The sequence below is a fragment of the Motacilla alba genome, chromosome 3 (genome assembly GCF_015832195.1).
Source record: "Motacilla alba alba isolate MOTALB_02 chromosome 3, Motacilla_alba_V1.0_pri, whole genome shotgun sequence".
Classification (NCBI taxonomy): domain Eukaryota; kingdom Metazoa; phylum Chordata; class Aves; order Passeriformes; family Motacillidae; genus Motacilla; species Motacilla alba.
In genome coordinates, this window is record NC_052018.1 from 96,036,658 (window position 1) to 96,056,453 (window position 19,796).

The window sequence follows — 19,796 nt, forward strand, 5'->3', positions numbered from 1 at the left end:
TAGTGATTTTCTTAATTCTCGCACTCCAGGTTCCATATTTTAGTTGCAGAGTAATGTGTTGGTCAATATTCATAAAGAAGGTAGATTTGCTTTATAGATAAACTAATAAAAGAAAAATACTTTTATCCTAGTTGATATGCTGCTGCAGTAATCTCCTATGAGATACTTAATATTGTCCCAAGCTACTCTTGGTTACACATTTTTGTTTGCTGGTATGCCTGAAGAACGTGAGGGGAACCACTGGATTATGTAAAGTACTATGCAAGACAAGTTTTCTGGACATGTTTTGAAGGGATATTTAAATTATGCTTTTGCCTGACATTTTCCTGGTAGTTGAAAAAAAGCATGCCCAAAATTTGAGTTTTCACGGGCCTGTGTGGTTTCTGGCTAGCTAAACAGAATAAACAAAATTTTCCAGCCGCTGGGCTGTCAGTTGAAAATGCAAATCAGTGTTAACACTGTTGCCTGCCCTACCTTTTTCCTTTTCCCTCCTTTAAAAACAAAACAAAACAAAACAGTCAGTCTCAGTGTAACGGTTTATAGCATGGGGATATTTAGAAGGGCAATATATCCTCGCAAAAGCTGTTTTCTCTCTCAACTAGGTGTTATAGATATGTCAAAATTCATAGGCGAATAAAGTGATAATATACAAATAATATCCTGAATGTAATACCGTTATAAATATGAACATACTGAAATATACTTCTATTTTTAAGCTAAGGTTGGTTATGAGAATATTGAGGGGTTTTACAACTATATATGAACACTATTAAAGGAAACTTGCCCAGGCTAGTTCTCAAAGCTAAAGAAAAGAGTTTACATTGCAGCTCTCAGGAGTTGGGAAACCCTTTGTCCTGCACATACCACACATAATCTTGCTGCATTTACATGTGAAGGAGAGGAGAACACAGGATCTAGGAAATCTTAACTAAGTCAGGAGTAAGCCATCAGCGGCACACCTGGCCACAGATAGCTAGAGGGGATAACATATTTTATGATAATCTATTCAAGCCTATAGTCTGTTTCTGGGAAATCTGTTAACATGTAAAGGACTACCGGTAAGAGACTGTTTAACTTGTATATCTTCCCTGATGTGGGTTTATGTATTGTAAACGCGGCTCTTAAGCTTCCATCTAGCAGAAGACAAGAAGCCTATGAATTACTCCCAAGACATCGAGAGCGGACCTTCTTCCATCTGATAGTATTATCCTTGGACCTGAGATGCTTTGGGACTTATTTGATTATGAAAACGGCAAAGGACATCATCATCTGCGGCAAGAATAAGAGTATAAAAACTGGACTCGGACACAGCTACAGTGTGCCACTACCTCTCTGACGCAACAGCGGCTCAGAGTTGCGTTCGTGTGTCACCCAGAGCCTAAGTCCCAGGCTAGACTCTGTCCGATTGGATTTGTGGCTGACCTAAATTTTGTCATTTGAACGCGAAATAAATTTTATACTTTGTTTCTTTATAATAATTTGGCTCTCGCAAATTATTGATTTAATTGGCAATTATGTTTATAACATAGGGAAAACCAAGACAGAAATACAATCACTGAAAGCAGATGTTTCATTCATCCACATGCAAATCATCACCATAAGTCATGCTTGAGTCTCACAGGAAAGACTGGAAGTGACACAACCTCCAAAGCAAAACTGAGAGCTCAGTCTTTTTCTGCATAACATGTGCTGTGACTGATTGAAAGCTGTTCATTTTTCATCTCTCTCTTTCACCAACCAGCTGCTGAGTGTCTCATTTCCTTGATGTTTCTGCTTTTTCCTAATTTCAGAATTGGAGAGTTGAATTTGTCACTTTTCGGCTCCTGCCGTATAAACCAGTGGTCAGACTCAATATGTGCCCCAGTACGATAGCACACTCCACAGGCCTGGCTGCACTGCTGGATGAAATACCAAAACTGAAATGATTTCCATTACACAGAACCACTGTCTTATGATAATTCTGTTGCACTTATGATAATTCTGTTAATTATGATAATTAAGTCCCAGGATTTGAGAAAGTAATTCTGTGGTAAAAGCAGTGGAATTTATTCCCATTAGTTATTCTAGTTATTCTCTGTGGAGCTTTTAAAAAAAATGGTGGTTTTTGGTGTTTTTTTTTTTTTTTTTCTTTTCATTTCACTTCTCTTTAGAATCATATGTCCACTGGAGACAGAACTTTTACAACTATGCTGTTCCTTGTTCATGTTCTGAATGACATCTTTCAGCCAGAGCTCTGATTTTTTTGTTTCAGCTAAGGCTGCTAGGGGAGGCTACTGTCCTCACTGTACATGATAAACCTTGGGAAGGAACAGCTATTTCCCTCATTAGTTTTGATGTTTCACTGCAAGGCAGAAAATGCCCACACTGGTATTGCTACGTCTGGGGTCCCCATTTATTATCGTGGGTCTTCTAGGCAGTTAGGACTTGCTGAAGGGAAGGAGAGATCTTGACTCCATTTCAGAAGGCTGGTTTATTATATTCTGATATATATTACATTAAAAAAGACCACACTATAACTATACTACAAAGAACAGAGAGAAAAGAATCATTAGAAGGTGAAACAGGAATAGAAAGGAATGAATAACAAAGTTCTGTGACTCCTAGAGAGTCCAAGAGCTGCTGCTTTCTTGACTGGTCACCAAGTAGAAACATCCCACATTGACCAATCGAGAAAGCACCTACTGCATTCTACAGTAGCAGATAACAAATTGTTTACACTTGAAGCTGAGGCCTTCTCAGCTTCTCAGGAGAAGAAAATTCTAGCAAAGGGATTTTCATAAAATAACACAACCACACACTGGCCCTTTGCTTGCAGAGCTGTGTTTGTTTTTCTCCTGATTTCATAAGTAAGCAAAGCATAACAGAGGAGGCCTGTGGTCAGCAATTTCTGTCTGGGTCATATCCACCTCATCCAAGCTTTTGACAGACTTGGGCAGTCTTCTGCAGCTTAAGGACTGTCAGGTTGTCTCTGGCTACTGCTGAAAGACAGATATTTTCTAGTTGTTGACAAAAAAAGAAAGAAAAAGAAACTCTGGATCCTAGGCTATGTCCTTGCTAACCATTTAAAATGTTTTTTTCTGGAGAATACCCAGTGCTCATCAAACTGGGTATTTGGTGAGTAATAATCTGGTTGCTCAAACCTGCAACGAGGGGCTCTACCGTAGCATTCCAACAAGCCTGCACTAAATGCTTTGACAAAAAACACACACTCTCTGAAATGAAATCTTACTTACTGTGGTGTTATTAAAGTGCTAAACTGTCGGAACCCAGGACTCTCCTCTGGGTGTCCTGGATGGCCAGAGCTGCTGGCAGGGGGCTCTGAGACCCTGGCATGCAGCCAAAGACACACGTGGGGTTTGGATCTTAGCCCATGGAGCAAGTTACTAACTCTGTATGAAGAATTACAAGCCACACACACACAAGTTTAGATAGCATAGTAGAGATAGTCACGAAGTGAAAGGAAGGATTTTTGAGTGCTGTACAGGGGGGTTTTAAGCCTTGTACGCAGGGGTTCAAGTTTTGTACATGGGGGTCAGGAGTTCTAAGATGGAGGGACTTGGGTGTGCCCTGTCCTCCTTCTTTCTCCTTCCTAGCCTCCATGTCTTTGGTGATGTTGGCACTCACAGATTGGTTTAGAGTAGAAAGTCACCATTCAATATAGATAGTAGGTATTGGAGAAAAAGCATAAACATATAGTACGTAATATATGATATAAAAGATAGCACCAGCCTCCTGGGAGGAGAGAGTGCCTTTGTCTGAGCTGCTGAACGGGCCACAGCAGTTCAGGGAGAAGAATCTTGTAGATAACCAACAATAAACAACCTTGAGAACAGACAACAGAAGACTACTGAGTCTTTCTTCGAAGGCACGGGTTGGAGGAGGGACTTTTCCATCTTTCGGGGTCATCCCAATCCGGGGGTGAAACCCCACACTAAACAAACAGACAAACTCAGAAGAGCTGCTAGGATGTGGGTGGGTGAATAAATAAGCTTTGATGCTAATGTCAGTCAATGCTAATTTCTATCCTTTGAAGAAAGTGTGATAAACACAGCAGTCAGAATTGTGAACTGAAATTGCTCTAATTAAATTAGATTTTTACTAGAATGAAAGCAGCTGAGGACCTTGTTTTGTTTTCTCTTTATCTGGACCAATTCAGAGAATAGTGACTTTCCAGTTCTTTCATGGCCAGGTAGGAAAGATTTGTTACATATAATCAAGGATCTGAATGTGCACAATTCTATACATTTCTATTGTATAGAATTCCATATTCATATTCACATTCCTTTTGTCGTATTTGCTACCCACAATTAGCATCTTAATTTAGAATCTGAGAATCTGAGATCTTCAAGGGGGAATTATCTGTACTGGCCATTAAGTGCTTTCTCTGCAGTATTATGGGGAGGTGACATAACTCAGTCATGTGCACTTCTCAAGTTTATGTGCTACAGTAAAAGACAGACAAGGGTATTTCAAGGTTAAGAACTATTTCACTGCTGATGAGAATAATAACTAGCCCTCACTGTAAAGAAAGGCATGAGGGGATAAAAGCTATAAACCTGAAGTCAGATGACCTCTGGATAACCTTTCATCTTTTGTCTCTTCCTCAGAAATCACCTTGTTCCTTTTTGTAGATGGATAGAAAGACCTGTTACTCCAAGCCTTGCAAATTTACTTTGTAAATGAAATTGTCATTTGGCTCAGATCTGGGGGGCTACTCCTTTTCAGTAGATCTGAAAATGAAGAAGGTGATAAATTATTTCAGTACTTTTTTTAAATGAGACCATTATTTTCCAAAGCAATCTAATTAATTACAGAGAACAGCATAGCCAAAAGTAAACAACTGATATATATAGACATGTGTTTGATTTGTCAGTGCTATTGATTTTAATTTAATTAATGTAAAAGAGATCTGTGTCAGAATTTAGTGCCATAAAAGAAAAATGTGAATTTATATATTGCTAGATTTATATAGAGAAATATGATATTAATGTACCTTCTACCGGTGCCATGTATCAATTTCCAAGATGCATTAATTATCTGATGAGGAGAAATTCGATTAATTACACAATCTCTTCCATGAGTGGGCACTAGATGGCACTGAAAGATAGGAGCTGGGGTGCGGAAATTTTCTTGATGTTTGCACACTTCAATGGAGGATCACTGCATGAATATCCTGTAATCTATTCTGTGGTGGGGGGGGGGGGGAAGGAAGAAAGGAAAAAGTCACAGGAATTAAGGAATTACAGAAGCTTAATTGCATGACTCAGTTGTTTCTTGAGTCTATGGAAGAAATTGGTACAATTAGAGGCGAAGTGGCATTAAGGGACCAGGGCTGACAGCAAAGTCCTTTGCAGATGGGAGAAATGTAACTTTCCCTCTCTCTCTTGATCATGTTGCTTCACAGAAAAATCTGATGGGAGAAATGTAACTTTCTCTCTCTCTCGGTCATGTTGCTTCACAGAAAAATCTCCTCCAGAATTCATATGCTCCCTCCCTGTCACCACAGCGCTCCTTGAGTGCAGTTCTAGTCCCAAACTTGACAGTGTTAAAAACATCAACTTTCACAACATTTTAGCCTTTGGTTCTGCCCCATCTGACCAAAGGCAAAACCTTGGACTGGTGGAGGAGACACAGCAATTGCTGTGTTCAGGAGGAGGCCTGGGTCAGAACTGGAGATTACAATGAGCCCTCAATAAAAACCACTCCAAATGAATCCCAGCAGGAGAATTAGCAGGGAACGAGGGGATTGGAGTCTGACTCAGGCTGCAGACTCTGGCTCTCAAACCATCAGCAGCCTGATCTGTGTGTTTCACATGCTTCAGAAGGGTTTTTGGAGAGCCAGTTACTCTCAGGACAGGATGAAAGTGAAACAGCTCATCATGTGCAAGGGATCACTGCAGATTATCCTCTGTGTTACTACAGTTTTAAAAATTACAAAGACGTACTTTTATTCCAACTGCAAAAGGAAGTGCTCAAAGGTGAGGAAACTCCGCATTTGTGTTTTGGCCCGTTCTGTGCACTAAATAAGAAAGACCCCTTTTGGGACAGAAAAGTATGCAACCATGTAATTAAAAATTGAGGCCTATGCACAAATTGGCACAACTACGTCTGGAGCAAGCTTTTTCTAGGAATTCAGCACCAGGTTTATCTGTATAGATAATGTTTCCTCTGTGCAATTTCATGTGCAATATTGACATGTTTTTAGAGATGAAGGGTAGTCCATTACATGGACTCTGATCTGTGTCACCACCTAGGATGAAACTGTCTGAGGGTCATTGTGGCCCTTGCGGTGTAATCGCCTAAGATTAAAGGGGAATCCTTTAAATCCCAGACACGACTTTCCCACAGTTTCAATACATTTTTAAAAGTGTGTCTCTTAGGCTGTGGCTCTTTGGGGACGTTTGGACATGCTCCGTTCATCGCAGCCATTACCTCAGGAGCCAGGCGGGCTGCGAGAGGTGGGGCGGGCCCTTACGCCACGCTCAAGATGGCGGCCCGCGGAAACCGGGCCAGGCGCCACGCTCAAGATGGCGGCACCGGCCGCCCCGCCTTCCCCCGCCCCGCCGGCTGTGACTTCCGGAGGGAGTGGGAGAGGGTGTCCGTCCCATGGTAACTGCGCTACGGTGGGGACGCTGCGGCCGCTTTTCGCGTCCTGCCGCCGCCCGGCCCGCGACGACGGGCAGCCGCCGCCTCTGGGGCCGCGCCGCCGGCAGCCGCCAGGTCGCGAGGTGAGAGGAGCCCGCCGGGGCAGGCAGGCCCTGCGGGGCAGTCTCTCCGCGCCGCCGAGGTACCAGGTCGGGCCGGGGGAGGAGGCGGAGGCGACGGACGCGGCGGCGGCCGCGCCGTGCCCGTGTAGCGGGGGAGGAAGCCCCGGTCCGGGGGCAGCGCCCCGGGGAGCCGCGCCCGCGGGACAGCGGCGGCCCCGCCGCGGAGAGAGCCCTGCTGGGGGCGGCGGTGCCCTTGTGTCGGTTGAGCCGTACCTTAAAATATCTTATAAAAATGAATTAATTCTTCACCTTCACTGCTGAATCTTTTGTATTTATTTTACTGGGATTTAGGGCCTTTTAATTTTTTCTCTTTATTTAAAGGTGTTCAAGTACCTAACTTTTTTCGTTCGTTACGGGCTGAGATGTGATCAGCCTTTCGTGTGCTCCTACCCTTTGTTCAGACACACGGTGCTTGTAGTTGCCTGTTTTATTTGTTTGGAGCAGACTCCTTGAGAGCAGGTCTACAGGCAGTGGTTTCGAAAGGGAGCTCATATGGCACCCTTTGTCTTGGGAAATAAGGATACGGTAATTCCCGACTTCTGGTCGCACAACCGGTGTTGTGATAAGGTTGCTCATTGCTTCCAGTGGCGGTGGAAAACGCTGGAGGCGTTGGAGAGAGCATTAGGGCCGAGATCTGTCCAGAGAGGTGTGGAAGTTTCTTCAGTTTCTGGATTCAGTGCGAGCAATCAGTTCCCATGTTTTCTGTGGAGTTGGCACTTGCAGGTAGTGCAGAAGCTCTCTCTGTACCCCACTTTAGGAATGGCTTCGTTCCTGCGTCAGGGACAGCTCACCTGCTGGTTCTTCACATCCTAGTCCTAGGAGAGATGGAGAGGATACTAGAAGTTTAATGAAAAGCTTTTCTGAGAGTAAGGCAATATGACACTTCATCTCTTTTTCTCAGCCTCTGGAGGAGATGGAAAATAGATTTTTTCAGAATAGTTGATGGTTCACGTTGCATGGATGTAAATGAGAACCAGCTTTTCAGGAGAGAGATGAAGAGCTGTAGTTACTCAAAGTGTGTCTGTAGCATGTGTGTGATTTAAATGAACAAAAATCCTCTGATCAGACTTGCAAGTAGCTTGTTATAGAATATCTGGCTTGGATAAACCTGTGAAATAGTAACAAACACTTAGGACAAGGCATCTGGGTTGTCAGTGAGTTTATAAAAGTTCTCAGCTTCAGGAGTGTTGACCGGTGGAACTAGAGGCAAAAATAGGTGCCAGGAAGCAGATGGGCCGAATTGAGACTGGAAGGAATAAGGGATTTCTTAACTGGATAAAGGAATAAGAGCCTGAAGCAAGCAGCCTGCAGGGATGGTTGTGGAAGAGATGTAGTGTCAAACAGCCAAGGTAGGGCCAGGGAAAAGTGCATTAGAAAAATATAAATATTTCAAACTTTGGCATCGCACTAAGGCTGCTAGAGTTCAAGGGTTTGGACAATGCTCTCAGGCACACGGTGTGATTCTTGGGGCTGTCCCGTGCAGGCATTGGACTGGATGATTCTTGTGGTTCTGTTCCATCCCAGGAGATTCTGTGATGTGTAGTCTCTTGTGGCAGATATTTAAGCTTGTAATCAAACCTTCACACTATATTAGAATGTATATAATATTTACAGATTGTATTTATTTTATATATATTTGTATTTCTCTGAATCTAAAATAAATTATTTGTGCTTCTTCAGTTTTTTTAGTAGCTCCCAGAAACTAACTACTACTGAGGGGCTGCTGTGCTGATTGCTGAATGCTTGTGTAAATTGAAATGCAAAGAGGCAAACATCCAGGTGGGGGCTTTTTTCCTTAAGTAATTATCTCTAGATGTTAAAGTAAGGAAACAAAACAGTCTTTGACACTCATGTTCTGTTTCAGAATATAGTGGTTGAACTTTATCGTTGTTGTAGTGTAGGATATTTTGGTGGTCATTAGAAAGAAATAAATAGAACGAAAAATCAGATTGCACAGGAAGACTTGTTTTCTCCTTTAGAGTGAAGGGAGTGATGTCCTGTAGTAATATCATAGCCTAGTTGGAGGACACAGTTATTTTGAGATTAGAAGCTTAAATGTGTATGTTGGTTAGAAGCAGATGGATGTTGAAGTGGGGACTTGACACTACAGTGGTGCCAAGTATGGAAGAGTGCCTTAAGATTTGAAACCTTGTGCCATCATTCAGGAGGGGTTTTTCCCCCTTTTGAGGGACGCAGTATATGTTTAGGGAATAAAACTCAATGATTGGCTTTTTCCAATTTTTTTTGTCTGCTTTTGAACTCACTGTAGCAAAGTTAAGGTTGTATGCAGGTTATATGAAGTGAAATAAGGCCATAGTGATATCTGTTTGCCTTTAAGGCACCTGGGAGAGGGCAGTGTCAGTGGCTGGGCTTTCCTGTCTGTAGAGCCAAACCTTTGCTTCAATGTATTTGCCTTCTCCAGGGCAGGGGGAGACACAACTTGAGGATGAAGCTTTCTTAGCAGAGTCTCAACATTGCTGAGAATGGGGTTTTTTTTCTCTTCACTTCAATTTTTTTTCACTCCTTCTTTCCAAATATGCTACCATCACACATTCCTGGCTCTGTTGGAGCATGCCATGTGAAGCTACTTTTGACTGCTCAGAGAATTACTGTATCAGGAACTAAGGACAGTAATTGGGGAGAAGTGGTCCCAAGGGGCCTTGAGAAGAAAGAGATAGAATTCAGATTAGTAGCCTTCAAAAAAATCTTGCAGTAGAAGAGGTGAAAAGTAAGACTTTGAAAGAACAAAGGTAAAAACAACATGCGAAGGCACTTATTTCTCAAAATGTTACCCTTTCCCATGAGGAGGCTTTTTGAATGGCTTTCATAGTAATGTTTCTCATATGTTGACCATAGATTTATTTGGGCAGTAAGCTTGACTTTGTCTCTCAGCCTTTAACAGAGATGATTGATTTACTGGCTTTGATAGAGGGATAGAATTACTTTCAAACTTTGAAATACATAATAAGCACCTCAGGTTATTAGCAAGCCTACATCTCTCTCTCTTTAAAGTGATCAATGGCATTAATTTGGTTTGGTAACCATGGCTATTTTCTTGTTCAGCAGCCATATGGTATTTCTGAGTTTAGTGTGATTTCCTGTATGTGGTTTTTACAGAGTCAGCTGGGCTTTAGTGTGAAGTGCAGCAAAAATTAAATACTATGGGAAGGTGAGAAAATGTTCTTATATTAAAAGAGAAAAAAAAAAGGTTGCTTTAACTTTGGGGTAAGAGTAGATTGTAATCTCTAAATCACACGTTCAGGGATACTATTATGTAAAAGCAGTACAAATTTGTAACTGCTGCTTGTTTGACACGGAAGTTTTTTAATGCAAATAGTGATCAACAGATCAGTGTTCAGTTACAGAAAACAAAATACTTTTTAGCTTTTCTGTAAAAAGGAGACTCCTCTTTCAGTATCATACCCTTTTAAAGGGTTTTCTTCTGGAGGTGTGATACATTATTGCTGTTGTTTAATGTGTCATGACATTAATAGAACAGCCACAGGAAATTTCCATTTGAGTTCTGAGTTTTTGAGACCTACAGTAATGAAAAAAGTGTGAATTTTACCTGTCACATGAGAAGTGGCTGAGGGAACTGGGGTTGTTTAGTCTGGAGAAAAGGAGGCCCAGGAGGACCTTACTGCTTTTTACAGCCACCCGAAAGGAGGTTGTTGACAGGTGGGAGTTGGTTCTTTCTCCCACCTACCAAGTGATAGCACAAGAAGAAACAGCCTCAGGTTGCTCCAGAGGAGGTTTAGATTGGATATTAGGAAAAATGTCTTCATTAAAAAGATGGGTCAAACATTGAAACAGGCTGCCCAGGGAAGTGTGGAGTCACCATGCCTAGAACTGTTCAAAAAACACGCAGATGTGATGCTTACAGATGGGATTTAGTGGTGGAGTTGGCAGTGTTTGTTTAACGGTTGGACTCAATGATCTTAGAGGTCTTTTCCAACGGTAATGATTCTAAGATTGGAAATCAAGATCTTCTGAGAAACTTTCTGGGCATCAAGGAGCATAGTCCAGCTAAGCTGGCGAAAGCAAGGATAACAGAGGAGTCTGGCTGGGAAGCTCAGAGCTGTTTTTGAAGCAGTTTTATAAAGGTAAAAAATCCTACTTTTTTTTTAGCCTGACCTTTACTCTGTGCTTATAAATAGCAGCTAAAATTTCTCTATGGGAGATTCTCCAGCATGCAGTATTAACAGAAATAAATCTGTCTGGGAGAGTTGTGGGAAGGGGAACCAGTGTCAGATGGTGATCTTGGAAGGAGATCTGGAAGTGTAAGCATTCAAGTCCGGGGAGTGGGGCAAAGAAAAGCAGCAGAAGTGGTGTTGGGAAACAGAAAAAAAGGGGGCAAAGCCAGGAATCACAGAAGACAATCAGGGGGCCAGGGATCACAGAAGACTAAACGTTGCTGATGGTGTTGTAGAGTAGTGTAGACCTTGCAAGCATAGTTTTCTGGTTAGTAAAGGTGGCATTGAGGAGAGACAGAGAAAGAAACTGTGTGGTATATAGGCAGGAAAGTGCCATTTAAAATTAGGTAGAAATACATCTGAAAGGCACCAGAGAAAGAATTAGTGATTGTAAGGTGCATGTTCTTGGAATATGTGGAAGGAAATGAGAATAGGGGCATGTGGAGCCCATTCCTATGAGGGGTGAGAACCTCAGTGCTGAGGTGGGGAAGCAGAGATATGGAGACAGCTTAACACTTGCAGCCCCAAATGAGAGAAGCTGTATGGTAACCTAGGGGAATGTTAGTGTGCCATGCTGGGTGTTCTCAGTGATGCAGAGCCCAGAGTGCTGCTCACAGTGTGCACAGCTTATAGAAGCTGTGAAAGAAACATTCTTTCTGCCCTCTCTGTTATTTCTGCCCCCATCTTTATCCTCTATGGGAGACATGAAAAACTTGCTTTCTGGTGGGTTGGTACAGTCAACATATGACTGGAAATAACATCAGCTTTCTGCATTCAAGTCTCTGAAGAAAGGTCTTGCTGTGTATCTTTGTGTAGCACTGTTTTTGTAGAAACAAACACAGTGTGATAAAAACATTCTTGTGCTGTCTATAATACAACATAACTCTTGTGCTATGTAACACAAATTAATAAAGATTACTGAATTAAGCCATAACTAATAGCAGATGGAAACTGTGGTTTAGTCTTTCCTTGTTAATGAATTTCACATGCAGATGAAATGGGAGAGAGATAGGCTTTAATAAGGGAAAGTGTTTGCCTTGTCATCTGAAAACACTTATGCTCCTGGGTGAAGCTTGTGTGCTCAGCAGTACTCCTTTCTTGTGCAGAGCCAGAGTGTTTAGAAATTAAACTTGTTATTCCTGGGTTGACAAGAATATCTCCCCCTCCTAGAGCTTTAATTCTTATCTTTCCTCTTTATGTAACCAGGGTTGGTCAGGGGCTGTAAACAGCCTTGTTTTAGATTTCCTGGTATTTCTCTGTGCCATTGCCATCCTTGTATATGATAAGACGTGCCTGCTGGAGCTGAACCAGGAAGTCAGTCTCAAAGGCACGAAGGTTTATTGCCACAGCTAATACTGGGCTTGTGCCTTGCTTTTAAAAAAGTATCCTGTCTGCTGTTTACTGAGTGTTTGGAGAGTCTCGAAGAGAATTGTTTCAGGTTTCGAAGTTTAAGTACAGCATCATCTTCCTGTGACTTGTACATGTCTGGTCAATGAATATGCCTGAAAAATATTTTGGATATAAAGTGACTGACTTAAGAAATTGTTTCTTTTAATGTATTTCTCTTTAAGGCTTCTTTTCCAATATCTTGTTTATTTGTAACATAATTTTTCTTTGTTTTAACTTAGAGAAGATTCATCTGCCGATGAGTTGCCTTTTGTGAAGTGTTTGTGATTAAATATTTATAGACAAGATGGAGCATGGTAGTTAGATCTGAGAAGACACATTTTGTAAACACAAAATCCATTCTACCTGGAATGTGAGTGGAATGGTACAGCTCAGATTACACTTTTGCTTCAGGGTAGTGTTGGAATTAAAGCTGGGGTTTTTGGAGCTTGTTTGTTGGTTTTTTTTGCAAAGCCTCAATTGTGGTCTTCTGAGTTTTGCATTTTCTTACTACTTGTTGTAAGACCTAGAGGGTGCTTGATACTTAGAAGCTTAGACTAAAAATGCTTTTAGACTTGATGTAAACTGAAAATATTTTCTTAGGAATTTTCTCCCTGTTGTGTTTACTGAAAGTAGTTGCTGTGCTCAGCAATACAGGTGATAAGATCAATTTCTAATGGTAAAAGTATTTAATATTGAAACACCCCTCTTGGGCAGCAGTTATTGAAGTTGCATCAAAACTGGATGATGTGGAGATATCTTTGGGTGGGAGGAAGGAAGAGGGGATTTTGAGAACTAGGTAATTAATTAAAGATTGCTGTGGTTATGATGTTTTAGGCTTAGAAAATTACAGAGTACTCTGCCACATACTTTGAATATGCAAGTTAAAATATTTTCTTTAATACATATGCAATTCTAAATACTTATATAAAGCTGAAGGGATTTTTTGCCTTTTGGAATAAACTTTACCCTAGTCTTAAACATATGTTCTCTTTTATTGTTGATAGCTTCTTTACTACTATAAAAAACTACAGTAGGTATTGCAAGAATTCAGTAACTTAATCTTAACCCTTTGAAGTGAAGTCCTGTGAAATGTATGTCATGCTGATAGCTTTATAAAAACATAATGGAATTAAAACCAAAATCCATTATTAAAGCTAAAAGTAAGATCATTAATATAGTTTAGAACTCTCTTCTGTGGCAGTGAAGTCTAAGATCCTGAATGGTCCTGGACACTTTCTGGGCCTGAATTAGGCATCAAGTATTTTCTATGACAGTGAAACTTTACAAACTTTGCAAACAAGATTTGCTTTAAGGGTTTTGAAAATATCATTGTATAATAATGTTTATACACCAAGACAGCTGAAGAAGGTAGTTGTGGTTTACTGTGAGCTTTAACAGGGGGGTTTTTGTGTTACTGCTTAACTGTTGCATCAGTAAACTGCTTTTCTTTGCTGTAAAGCAAAGCCAGTTTGATCTGCTGCAAACTGAGTACGTTGGCAACTTGTTCTCTGTTAAAAAACGGTAGAGATGGCAGTAGTGGGAAAACAATTACTTGCTTTGTAAGTAGTGAAGTTCAGTTATGACTAAGTATATTGATTTGCCTAGCCAACACAAACTCCAGACAAATTTCTTTTTTTTCATGGCCGTTCCATAAGAGGGTCACATTGTGGTTTGTTATTTCCCTGAACATGGTTAAATTTTACAAACCAAACTGCTTTCTGGGGAAATTGAAAGGGGTTTTAATTTTTTTAATAGATTTTGATCACTGATGTGTGATGTTGAGTGGATTGGGGAAGGCTTGTGCTTCTCTCAGCTTTTGTTACTTTGCAAAGCTCTTTAACTTCTCTTTTATGGCTTTACTAATTGCATACACAATAAAGAAGTTACTGACTTCCAAAAAGATATGATTTTCTATTTTTGTTTTTACTATCTAGGCAGGTGAAATTGCATCTGTTTGCTTGTGCCAAACATGATTTTGTTTTTTCTTAAACTGGCGTCTTATCCTCAATCCCCCAAAGGCAATTTGAATATGCTGGTTAGAGTTCTTAGCTGATTTTAGAACTTAGGGTGTTACATTTGTAGAACCTACAAGTTAAAGGCTGCTAAAACTGTAAAACCCACAAACAGAATGCATAATAACAGGATTATGAGACTCTAAGATGAATCCTTCATTTTGAGTGCTCTCTCTTATCTACTGTTCCTCTCATCATTCCCCTCTCTGGTTTAGGGAAGGCTTTGGTGGTCAGTGCCTTAGTGTAAAAGGTGTATTAGATTAACATTTAGTCAGCTGATAATATTGGGTCTAAATGACAGCTCAAAACAGTTGTACTATTTTACTCTTTGAGAAATAACACCAGCCCCTCTGTCAGCCCTATTAAGAGGATGTTCTGTGGTATCTTGTTTGTCTTTTCTGGAAATTTGTGTTCATATTTGTGTTGCAAAAGAATGACTGGAGCGGCGTAGAAAACAGAAATGCAGCGAGTGAAAAGTTTGAATAAAGTAAATATTATGGTAGTTGTGAATTGGATGCGGTTATCTCTTCTGTGAGCTGTTTCTGGGTAGCCTTCCATGGCATGTGGCATGTAATAAACCATGGGCCAAAACAAGCACTCGTGGCTATTACATGGAGAAGGGCAGATGCTTTGTTCCACTGCTTAAATTCTTCTTTTCTCACAGTTACCTCCTTCCAGTGAATTCAGACTTGTACAGACAGTTTCCTGAGAGGCTGTCTATAATTAACAATATCAAGTAGTTTGATACATTTAGGTGTAGATGTGGCTGCTACATGCAGTAGCTGTGCTCCTTTGTCCTTGTAAGGTCCTAACCGAAGGCTACACAGAATGAGCTCAAGGCATGGTGGGATGTAGGACAGGAGGCAAGAGACCTCACTTAGCACCAAGGAGGTGTTTGGTCGTCAGTGAGATCATTTACGTCAGCAACATAAGACTATTTTTTTCCCAGTTTACCAAACTGGACTGTTGTTAACTTGAATGTGAAATGCTGCTGGGTGTTCATAAATTGGGGTGCAGACAACTAATAAAAGACCTGAGTGGTGAAAATATTCTAAAAAATCAATTGGTTGCAGCCTTTTTGGAAAAGGTTTGAATGAACTTTCTTCCAGAAAACATTTTAAAATTCTAGACTGTATGTTTAGTATACTTGTTTCAGGTATGTCTTTATTACAGGATAAGCTGTAGTTATACCTGACACCAGAAACAGAACCATAGGAATTTTTCTTATATAAGGAAGATGATGAAGAACACAAAAGGGGTAATTTGGAAAGCAGGTGAAACTTAAAGGATAATTTAAGGTTCACCTGTTTCCTGGTCATAGAATGATTATCATTTTCCATATAGACAGATAAAGTTCTTTAAGTGGGGAGACGAGCCAGGCCGGGCACCTGTATGTAGGTGGGTCAGGTAGAAAAGAAGCATGAGAATTCTGGAGTCCACTTGTAAAAACATTTCAACAAATGTGAGCTATTGAATAAGTTTTTCAAGTAATAAGTACAAAAAGTGTTAAGTGTAAGTATGGATTTTGTCAAATGAAAATTCACAACCAGTCAAATCTCCTTTATGGCATGGTATCCAGTCTTTTTTGGGAGGAACAAATGTGTTCTGAGTTTGGTTAGTTATTCTAAAGGCTTTTTCTGTATTATAAGCAAGGATGTTTAAATACTATGAAGTTGGTGAAAAGCCTGAAATAGTTTCATGGATCACTGTCAGACCAAAGGATATGGAGACTGAATGCTCTGCAGGGTTTTGTCACTATTTTTGACTTAAGTGAAATGTTAAAGCTGTGCAGCAGCCGATGGTATCAACTTGGAATTGCTATGAGTGTGTTAGAAAATGTGGATAGGGTTCAGAGAGACTTGAGGACAGAGAAGAAGCAGTCTGGAAGGGAGAAAACCATGCCTTTGGATGAGGACAAGATTCAAGATCCTCCATTTATCATCTTTGTACAAGAAGACCTTGGAGAAGTAGAATGAGTGTTGTGCAGAGTTCTGGGGATGATGCCATTGAGAAGCCAGATATGATTCCGTTAACACAGCTGCTGCAAACAGCTTGGATGTACTGTGACATGAAAGCAGGATGAGTTTCTACAAAGCACATAGTAGTCCTTCATGCCAGGCTTAAGCATTTCACCCCAGGAAAAGCTTCATTACAAGACAGCGTAGAGGAGAGTAAAGAATGAAGTCTTGAAAATGTAATTATTTTATTCACAGAAAGATTGAGAAGTTTTTCCCTTACAGAATGGAAGATTACAGAGGGAAGGAAGAGTTTTCTTCAGGCAAGGTATAAACACGGAGAGCATTTTTCAGTTTAGTCTATCTGACAACAGAACCACTGGTAAAGTGCTTAAACTGCGAGTGAGTGGAAATGGACACTAGAAAAGAACAGTGACCCACTGAAACAGATTGCTTGGGAAGACTGTGGTATTGCCATTTTTAGGGTGCCTTGTAAGGCACAGATTAACTCTGTCTAGACCGTGTTTTTCTCCCTCAGTCCTGAGAGGCAGGATTAGCTGATTTATTGCACTGCTTTCTAACCATTAGAGTATTAGAAAATCCTAGAAGAGTTTCTAGAAAGCAGGGACATTCAAATTAAAAAAGTATCAAAGTGGTTAATACTACTGGGTACATGTTAATCACCTTCTCATTTTGTGATAATGGATCTTGCTGTCAAAATTTCACCTCTGTACTCCCTCATTTCCACTCCCTGCTCTTCAAAGAAAGTAATATTGCATTGGGGGAGAGGGGGAAACACTTTTATAAATCTTCTGGCTGACTTCCATTTCACATTTGTAAATATCTTCCAGTTGATACACTGATGGCTACAAACTTCCAGAATCATCTTTTTTCCCTAGCTGTGTGTAAAATTGCTTTGGGGTTGAGGGAGAAATTAGACTCTTCAAGCCCCATGGTAAGTTTGATATCGGATTCTGAGATTTGCGACTGCTTAGCTCATTCCTCCGAATCAGAATTAAGATATAAAATAAACCATTCCCTCATTAGCAGATAGCAGCTTTTATCTTGCATTCCTTTTTTTTTCTAAATCTGGCAATTAAAATGCATGAATAAGAGGCAGTGTACTCTGATAGCAGGAACTGTGGCCTGGGAGACAGATCAGCATCTTAATGTTAAACATGTTGTTGAATTATGGTTTGCTGAAGGGAGTGTTTAATTCCTGGCCCTGTTTTCCACACACAGACTGTAATGCTGCAAGGATTAATTTTTATTTGTAGCTGCAGAGTTAAAACTCTCAGACTTGTCTTCCCACATTAAAAGTTAGTATGTAAGCCAAATTTCATTCATTAGTTCCTAGGTTGTGTTTGAATTCTTCTGCTACAGTATCCTCAGGTTAAAGAACAATAATTTAAAATTCTGATAGGTTAAAAATATCTAACCTTGTGGTAATTTCCTTAGTTTTTAATATATGGAAAATACAATTTTTTTTCTTCCTTTCCTTTTTTGATTGCCTACTGTTGTTGAAGACAGCTCCTTTCTCAAAGACTTCAAATGTATGGTGTAGTTTTTTACTTCACTCATGATTTATAAGGATACAGAAAGATTGCAGAATTCAAATTTTACTGGAATCCCAGTCCTATTATTTTCTAAGCAAAAAGGCTGCATGGATGTAAGCTGGTTTGTCTTGGAGCATTGATACAGCAATACAGCCAAAGGATTTATTTTTTAATTTAAGTTCCTTTAGAGGCTGAGGGCAATGCTGTATGATATCATTCTCGTTCAACAGACCAGCAGTGTTGAAGAGTGAGATGGTGTGTGGGGTCTTTAGGGCAATGAAATACCTTTTCCAAGGCTGGTAGCATCAGGCTGAAATCCCTGTGGGCTTCTTCCTGCAGGTGCTTGTTTTAAGTTAGGCCTGCACAGACATTTAAATTTATTATTATGGTGTCACCCTACAGGGTTTATAGTTCTTTCAGTGAATTCTTTGTAAAAGAGCTGGCATCATTTTTTAAAAGGTTATGTTGAATTCTTGTTTCCTCAGCAAGTTGTCATGGATATGTCAGGTTCTTAATGTTTGTTTACAGAGGAATGAGGTAGAGAAGGTTTATGGTAGCTATTTTCAAATGCATGTTCTGCTTTCAAGTGATGCTGTTCTCACTGGAGCTAACTGGCCAGTGAACATGAATTCTGCTGTCTGCTTTGAGAATTTGAAAAGAGTTAACACAGAGATGTTCATGTGTATATCCTTACTTTGCATTAGCTTGTCAGTCGTTCAGGTTGCTTTATTCCCTCTGCAGTAAAAGGACCCTGCTGATTTTGTGTACCATGTGTTGTGTGTTGGAGTCCTGTCAGTCAGCATTGAAATAGGGAGGCAATGCACACATCTAGAACTAAGGAACTGCTGCAGCAAAATGTGCTGCATCTCATGCTCCTGCACAAAGCAAAGAGTTCCTAGACCGGCTGTGATTGGGAAAAGGGCATGGTGAATTTTTTCTGGCGAAGAACTGGCATAACAAGGAAATCAAGCCATAAAACTCCTGCATGCGTAGATAAAATGCTCATGAGAGAGCATTTGTATGTTGTATTACATAACACAACACTTGAAGTGTGTTCTGGTCTGTTCTCTGCCTTCCAAGTCATCTAGCTTGCTGCTTTGTAGCTGCACACTTACTTTTCTTCCCTTCCAAAAAAAAAGCCCACAAAGATAAATTTGTTTATGTTACCTTTCAAATCTTGATTCAGAAATACAGGCTGCTGACTTTGGAGCCCATGCAAATGAGCTGCACAGCACTAGACTCTGCTGTCAAGTAACCACTAGAAAAAGTATCCAATTAAATTAGAAGTCAAACCTTAACTATTCCCTTTCCCAGGTCACACTGGAAGAGGTGTGGGCAGGCATGTTTGAAAGCTGAGGAAAACGAGCCCTGTGTCACAGTGAAGGTGTCTTTAAGTGCTGCTCATGTCTCACTGTAAACTGTGCAGCCCTTAAGGATGAGACAACTGCTGCAGGACACTTGTTTCAGTTTTGGGTCAAATAGCCAAAAGAGTAGCAAAAAGTCAAGAGGCAGCATAGTGGAAAAAAATGGAAAGGTGAATATCTTGTAGTGGAAAGTGAAGGATGAGAGAGAAGTACCTGTTAAAGAAGCAGCTGCTAAAAATGGATGACCACTCCTAGTGGAGTAAAAGAATTAGCAGCAGCTTTCTTGGCAAAATTGGTCCTTGTGCACGTTCTGTGATGAATTTAGTTGTGGAACTCCACAGCCACAATGACTCTGTTCCCTTCCACTTCATAATCAAAGGTGGTTTCTTGAGTGGGGGAGCATGCCTGGGCGTGGTCAGTCTGTGCCAGTCAGTTCCCATATAAGCTCTACTGTCAACATTTTAGAGTTACCTTACATGTAAAGTTTAGTAAAAGCATTTTGAGAAAAGTGTGGTAGTCTTATGCCTTGTGTGTTCCAAAACCTTGAAATGCCTTTACAA

The 19,796-nt window shown here is 40.5% G+C and overlaps 1 protein-coding gene across 4 annotated transcripts in view; it reads left to right on the forward strand.

The window, feature by feature from the left end:
* The first annotated feature begins 6,494 nt into the window (after positions 1-6,494).
* DISP1 (dispatched RND transporter family member 1) overlaps positions 6,495-19,796 on the forward strand; it is an 83,506-nt gene continuing 70,204 nt past the window's right edge. Inside the window, exon 1 of one of the 4 annotated variants that reach the window (XM_038130891.1) lies at positions 6,495-6,787. In XM_038130891.1, coding sequence (XP_037986819.1) covers positions 6,528-6,787 — 260 coding nt within the window. In that variant the 5' untranslated portion in view covers positions 6,495-6,527. The remainder of the gene's footprint in view (positions 6,788-19,796) is intronic. The other 3 variants (XM_038130892.1, XM_038130895.1, XM_038130893.1) reach the window with 3 other exon arrangements.